Source organism: Fukomys damarensis, unplaced genomic scaffold (genome assembly GCF_012274545.1).
Source record: "Fukomys damarensis isolate Sample0158 unplaced genomic scaffold, DMR_v1.0_HiC HiC_scaffold_17, whole genome shotgun sequence".
NCBI lineage: Eukaryota > Metazoa > Chordata > Mammalia > Rodentia > Bathyergidae > Fukomys > Fukomys damarensis.
Window position 1 is genome coordinate 15,078,596 of NW_022900929.1, and position 7,941 is coordinate 15,086,536.

At 39.7% G+C, this 7,941-nt stretch overlaps 1 protein-coding gene across 1 annotated transcript in view; it reads left to right on the forward strand.

Moving 5' to 3' along the window:
* The window catches only part of Hecw1 (HECT, C2 and WW domain containing E3 ubiquitin protein ligase 1), a 390,788-nt gene that overhangs the window by 283,504 nt on the left and 99,343 nt on the right, over positions 1-7,941 (forward strand). Inside the window, 2 exon segments of the mRNA XM_010610867.3 lie at positions 1-478; positions 4,424-4,525. Coding sequence (XP_010609169.1) covers positions 1-478; positions 4,424-4,525 — 580 coding nt within the window.

Here is a 7,941-nt window from a genome sequence, read left to right on the forward strand (position 1 = left end):
GGTGGCCACCCCGAAGGCGACGCGCACCAGAGCACCGGGAGCGAGAGCGACTCCAGCCCGCGGCCCGGCGGAGAGCACAGCTGTGAGGGCTGCGACGCGTCGTGCTGCAGCCCCTCCTGCCACAGCTCCTCGTGCTACAGCGCTTCGTGCTACAGCTCCTCGTGCTACAGCGCCTCCTGCCACAGCCCCTCCTGCTACAATGGTGGCAACCGCTTCGCCAGCCACACGCGCTTTTCCTCGGTGGACAGCGCCAAGGTCTCTGAGAGCACCGTCTTCTCCTCACAGGACGACGACGACGACGAGGAGAACAGCGCCTTTGAGTCGGTACCTGACTCCGTGCAGAGCCCTGAGCTGGACCCCGAGGCCACCAATGGCGTAGGGCCGTGGCAGGACGAGCTGGCCACACCCGGAGGGACGGTGGCGAGAACTGCGGAAGGTCTGGAGTGCCCCGTGGCAGGGCCGAGCCATCGGAGAGAAGGTTAGACCTCAAACCTGGTCAGAGTGAGAATAGAACCACCCGGGGCCCGCAGGTCTCACCAGCAGGTTTCCAAACAAGACGGGAGGGACCCGCCCCCAGTGGGGTTGCTGGGGTAACGTGTGCCTGTGTTGTGCCCAATATGTGTGTGTGTCCAAGTGTACATGAGGGTAGATGACTGTGGATCGCTGGCACCCCGCCATGTCTCAGACACACACCAAAAAATACAACTGGCTGGTTGTGAGTGTGTACTCGTGTGTTTCTCTGCTTCAACCAATTACCAGAACTGGGTGGTGCAAATTACCTTTCTGGTCTTGGCAGCAACCCAAATGCCAAGACTAATATCGATGGCATTATTGAGAAATAATCACTCTATCATCCATGTTAGATGCATCATGTGTAAAGCATCTGCAAACTTCCCAAAACACATTGAGGGTTAGCAGTCAATGTTAATGTTAGTTGAGGAACATGGATTTTGCCTTTGTTCGATAATTTAACTACTCCGTGTATATGGATAGAAAAAAAAAAGTCTACCCATGTTTGTCATTACAGTATCTCTGTCTGCTCAGTTCTTGTTATAATTGTTGGTTTTGTTATGTTGGTGTTGTCCTTGTCGGCTTTTGTGCTGGATGAAATGGAAGGATAACATGAATGTGTAAATTAGAGTGTTTCTAATAAGATTCTAATCCCAAAGCTTCAACCTTTAGTTTTCAAATGTATTGTAGGTTTTAACCAAGGATATTTCTTTCTCATGGGATCATATATGAAATTAACCTGCTTTTCTTTATCCAGGAATGGGAACCATCTTCCAGGCCAGGGACAGTGTAGTAGGGGGAATAGACAATATAATTCATTTGTTTTAAAAAGGCAAGATATGGATGCTATTTTTCTGGTAACTGATTAAATTAGTCTGCAAACAAAAAGTGGTGGGATTCTCTCTAGATTGTAAGCTCATCAAGGGCCAGAAGTATGTCTTTTTAGTTCCATCCTCAGTACCTAAACAAATGCCCAGTAACTACAAAATTTTTAAACAGAAACTAGAGTGAATGAATGAGATAGCCAATTTGTTTACTGTAGAAATTCCGGTGGGTGAGCCAGGTAGACTCAAGGTGCCCATGCCTATGTACAGTTTAATCAGCAGCAATGTAGAGCCTCATCAGCTCCTTATTAAGTTTGAACCAACATCCATACAAACTAGTGTTCTTTATCTACTTTTTTTGCTTGTTTTCTCTGTATAAAAATAATTTTTATTCCATATAATATTAAGTTTGAACCAACATCCATACAAACTAGTGTTCTTTATCTACTTTTTTTGCTTGTTTTCTCTGTATAAAAATAATTTTTAAGTTCCATATAAAACAACTTTTAAGCCGAGCATGGTGGCACACACCTGTAGTCTGTGCACTTGTAAAGAGGAGTCAGGAGGGCTGCAAGTTTGAGTCTCATCTGGGTCAGAATCTGTCTCAGAAATAATAAATAAATAAATAAATAAATAAATAAATAGTGCTGTGGATGTAACTCAGTGCGAAGGTTCAAGCCTCAGTACCAAAGGAAATCAAATGAAATAAAGTAGTTTTTTAAAGCCTTGCACAGATGAATGAAAGCAGCAAGATACTGCTGTACTTATAGGTCAAGCCCTAGAAACCTGCTTGGTTTATATCCAGTCTCACCATGTCCTTAGCAAGTGACCTATGGTCTCACTTTTCTCCCGTGTCGAGTAAACCCAGAATGCACCCCAAAGGGTTATTGGAAGAGCTAAATGAATATTATAAAGTGCTCTCTTTTAGCAGACTGAAAGTTCCTCCAAGGAAGCAATGGGGCCAGAAGCATCCAAAACCATCCTTTAACTATATATTTCCTATTTAAGGGAGATTTTCATACTGTTAGGTGCATATCACTGCTTCAAATAATATTCAGTGCCGCTTGTTTTCCTACATTGTGGTTGTATTATTTATAAACAAAGGAGAATTGAAAAGGACCTCTTTGACATTTAGCTTCAAAACAGGTTTTCTTCCAGGATGCTCTACCAGGTCAGAACTCTTGCTTTGCATTCAAGGTGAGGGTGGTGGTGTGGCGCTGGCTCCTGGTACAAGACATAATCGCTTGCTTCTGCAGTGCGCTCCATGCATCCAATCAGCTGACCTGTCAGTCACATCATTGCATCTGCTTGGGGGTCCCAAGCAGGTGGACCAGCTCCATTAACCCCAGGCAAGCAATGATATTGTAATTTCCACTAGCTTGGAGGAGTAATTAATCTGTTTGACTGAATTCATTACAATGAGATACATTTGTTGGGTTTGAAAAAAAAACTAAATTAAAAGCGCAGCAGCTGATGACATAACAACTGTACTATTGTTTTTATTTTAACCTCTGACACTGAGCACAAAGAAAAACAAGCATAAGTATCGTGTCCACTTAAACACAGAGCCCATGTGTGAAACAGTAATCATGAGTCGAGACTGAGCTAGGTGCTGGCAGGAGGGGCAGTGCCTTCTCTGATTTCCATTAGCATCTTCAAAGAACAGAGCATTTGTTTCATATTAAACAATTTGCACATGCAATAATGTTATGTTTTTAACACTTCAAAGGGTCTTTTGTTCTGGAATGCATCTGTATTTTTTTTCTTTGCCAGTTACCTCTAAGAAATGGACTACTAAACTAAATCCTCCTAACTTCCTTCCTCATTAATTAATTAATTAATTTGTTTGTTTGTTTTTGGTCAGGTCAGGGCAACTAGAATAGGAGGAAACACTCATCTTTCTCAGTGGACATTCTGGGAACTGATTAGTGTTTTGAGATCACACAAAGATCTCAACCACTGTATGCCACAGTTTCTTTCCCTTTTGACCCATGGGGTAGTAGGGCACTTGTTTTTTGTATCGGCCTTTCGGGGCAGAGGAAAGAAAAGGACTGACATTTATCCTCTGGCCATTGGGTTATGAGGCAGGAGGAAAACAGGCTGCAGTTGGATGGAGGCTGTCTTGTTGGGTCCTTATGGCTCTCCAAGATTAAGAGCAATCCACTGGTTCTGCAGGCCATCATGGAACAGGAGCGCTAATATTCTAAAACATTGTTGTGTCCATTGTAAGTCTGAACTGACAACAGCATAAGCTATGTCTATAATAATCCAGGCTATTTATCCTGTGAATATAATGTTTATTTCTAGAATTTCTCCATGTCTGTCCTTCCTTCAATCCTGCTTCTGTGTTTCAAGTTTTCCTGTTTCGGTCTTCTTGCTTTCTATATACTTCTTTTGTCTTTTGTCCTCCTTTTCCAGAGCACCATGACTTGTCTGATTCCTCCAAATAGTCTGCAGTAGTCATGAGTTTCCAGAGCACCTTATGTTCCCTGCCACTGCTTCCCTATAAGAGGAATTTACCTGTTTGAACCAGCTTCGAAAGGCAACATCTGAAAGTTTCATTCACCCCCATGAAATGTGGAAGATGTCCTCTGTGCAGTCTTCTGATGAATCTTAGTCTTATGATGAGATATAATGTTTTACAAGCTGTTATGGGACCTTGTAAATGCCACACATCCCTCAGGCCTGTTTCCTTTTCTGGGCTGAAATTAGGCTCTGGTTTTTGTGTCTTGTATTTCTTTCTGATGACACCTTCCCATCAAGAAAATTCAAATGATCACAGAATCATATTCTAGTCCTATATATGAGTCCATGTGGCATGCACCATTGCTCATAAAGTGTTTGGATTTTTCTCCTTCCTCCTCCCCTTCATCATTTTCTCCTTCTTCCTCTTTTTCTTCTTCTTCTTCTTCCTTTTTTAATAATTCTTTATATCATGAATGACTGTGAATGTAGCAAACTATCACAAAAAAATAGATTACCCAACTAAATGTGTTGTTCTTGTAGTAGTTTGTTTTACAGTCATGCTTTTTTTATGACATTGCCATAGTAATGAATGAATCTGAATTTCTTGACTATCTTGTCCATAGGTGAATGTCCTATTCTCCATAATTCCCAGCCAGTAAGCCAGCTTCCTTCCCTGAGGCCTGAGCATCACCACTACCCAACAATCGATGAGCCTCTTCCACCAAGTAAGCTTTAGTTTTTAAAATCTGTGTCTTAATTCTTCCTATCAAGTCTAACCAGGTCAGTATGAATTTGTATGTAAACATCCAAATTCTTTTCCAACTTTGTACTTATCACTGTTACCAAAAACAATATGACACCTACTATAAAAATGATATTTTTGACTAGTTTTTTATGTTTTTAGTGTCGCTCATTTCCTGATATGGAGAGCATTTCTTTACAAGCAGCACTACTTGTTTTCCTTGATGAACTTTATTGTTACTTGGAAACTGTCCATGCAGCTGAAATCCCAAATTTTAGTATTACATTTAAATTTTTCTATTCCAAATAGTCTAATTCTGTCATTCTCCATTGGATCTGTTATCCACAAATATCTTCACACATTACATACTAACTTCAACCCACAGGGTCTAGAACTTATACTTTCCTTGGTATAATAGCATCAATAAGTAATACTGCTAAGTTTCTTCTGTAGTTCTTACAGGTGTCCAGGTAAAATATCATCTTTAGGATAGAATTCAATCTCATTTTTTCCCTAGTAACAGTAGTGTGTAACTAATAACTTAACTAGTTTTCTGACCTCCGGAAATTCATTTATTCTCTGAGATACTCAGTTTTCTTATTTGTGAAATAAAGCTTTAGTTTTCCTCATCTGCTAAATGCTACATTTGGACTAGGTAATTTTTAAGTACCATTTCAGAATCAACTTTATAGCACTCCATTTTAATAAATTTATGGGAAGGAATTGCCACCCCAGATATTATAAACTCACTTAGCATCACATGTATTTGTGAATTCTACATCTCTGTTTAGATTTAAGACTTTTTTCTGTACAAAGATAATCTTTAAGATTTGATAGATATGTTTACAACTGCAAAATCTTTTTAGGATGCAAGAAACCATTGTTTCTTTACTTTCTTTTGCCTGTACTTATGTTAAGCATTTACAGTTTTCTAAAGAAGAATTGCTTAGTGGTTAATTCATCTGTTCTTGGTAATGTGATGTCATTTGCACAAACACTACCATTTTTCATTATTCAACTGTGGTTCATCAGTAGGGAAACATTGAATATTTTTGTTTTTCTGGGGCCAAGCCAAATATTATCTCCCTTTAATTTTTGATGCTTGATTTATTTTTTAATCAATACATTGATTTATGAATATTTCTTAGTAAAATAGTACAATTTTATCATTACTATAAATACTTTACGCGTAGCACTTATGTGAAAAATATCAATAACATGTTTCTGAGATACTTTTCCCACAATGAATAACCCACCCATGTAGGTGCACCTACATTTACCTTAAGTTCCAAAAAAACTACTTAATACAAGCCACTTTTAATAATTAAAATAAATTTATCTTGCTTGTAGTGGGACAGGCCTATAATCCGAGCTCCTCCGGAGGCTGAAATAGGGGTTCAAAGTTCTAAGCCATGCTGGGCAATTTAGCAAGACCATGTCTTAAAATAAAAAGTTTAAAAAGATTGGGAGTGTACCTCAGTGTTAAAACACCTATGTACCTACCATGTGTGACATTCTGGGCTCAACACCCAACACCATGAACATAAGCTCCAAATAGACTTCCATTTTCTGTTCACATAACACTGAAAACTATTGCAAAAGTTGTTAGTGAATCCTAGCAGCTGAATTTTCTAGATAGTCTCATATGGTACCTAAATGACATTATTGTTCTAGTCATTCATCTGAGGGTACTATTGAATGCTTATTCTGTGCTAGGTATCACTCTAGGCAAGCAAGATGGACAAAGATCCCTGCCCTCATGGAGCTTACAGTCCAATCTGGGAGGCTTCGTAGAGCACAGAAGGGCTTTGGCTTTTACTCTGAAAGAAGGGGAACATTGCAGGGTTTTGAGCAGAGCAGAGGCACTGAACATCTGGAGGACAGAGACTTGAATTACCCAACTCCGCATCCTAGCAGCTGGCCTTAGTTGCTGGTTTGTAGTAAATGCTGAAGGGAATTGATAGTATGATAGTCTTTGAAGATCAGTATTTACTTTTTGTTGGGTGAGAGTCCTGTTAGATTCAAGGAAGAGAATTTTCCAGTTGCTTTTCTAGTATTAATTTGGGAACCAATGAAATTTCAGAATTTTTGGATCTCAATCATTTGGCTGCCCAGTAACACAATCACACGTATACACAGTTTCGTCAATGAGCTCATTAATATTTACCACTAACACTGGACAGCGGGACTATCTAATAACCAATTTTAGCCAAATTTTCTACAATACATTATACTATCTAACTGCATCTTTCCTCAATTTATTTTAGAAGTTAAATTTGGTGTTTTGAATATTTGGTTTTCATTAGGCATGATTTAAGAGTCCCTCGGGTCATCCACATGCCGAGGTGTTTCCCAACAGGTATGCCTTGTACATATAAAGACAGAAATAGGCCAAATTGATTTTTTCACTTAAAAAAATTGAGAGTTGCTATGTCATTACCTGAATGAATTTTCAAGAGAATTATTATGATGTGACCTACTCCCAAAAGCTGTGGCTTTTCTCTTACGAGGCTGAATAGTTTTTCCCTCTCTTGCAGTCATGTTTGCTTTGTCCCCCTCCATGCTCCAAGGCATTTCCAGCATATCGTTATCATGTTGCTGCTATTTCCACTGCATTTTTATGCGTGGTCTCTGAATGCTTCATCCATTCCTGTGTGGCAAACATTGCTCTCGTATGTCAAGTTCATGTATGAGCGCGTTACTTCCAGTCCTTCGGATTTGAGGGCTCTTTCATGCGTCTCTTCCCCACCGCAATGCCTCCATATATTCCGCAGTATACCATCAATGCATTTGCCTTTTGTTTTTGGTTTCTTTTGTGTGTTCAATTTGAGAAGCAAAAGAATTTATCTTTCTCTTGGGCCCCCTCTACTGTTCAATACTGTTATTTATCAACATATTTATACATATTTAAAAGTTTGATGTTTGTCAGTAGCTGTCATGTGTTTGGATTGGCTTTGTTCGGAGATGTTTGGCAGCCACAGGTAGGTTGACTATACACTGTGAGTTAACAACTTTCCTTGGTATCAAGTCTTCTTGTCCACCCTCTTGAGAGGACCAGCAATCAGTTTGCCTTGATACACATTTTTAAAGGGTCATCTAAAGTTGCAGGTGTAAGGATTAAAATAAAATCAGTTGTAGTACAAGAGCCATCAGCATTGAACCTAGTCATCATCTGTTAGATTTAGCAAAGAAAGGATTCTTAGCCAGATGTGTGGTGTACACTTGAATCCTGGCACTGTTGAAGGCTGAAGCAGGAAGATGGCAAATTCAAACCCAGCCTGACCCTGTCTCAAAATTTTAAAAAAGGCTGCCATATATCTCCATGTTAAAGCCTTAGTTTCAATTCCTAGTACAAGAAGAGAGAGAGAGAGAGAGAGAGAGAGAGAGAGAGAGAGAGAG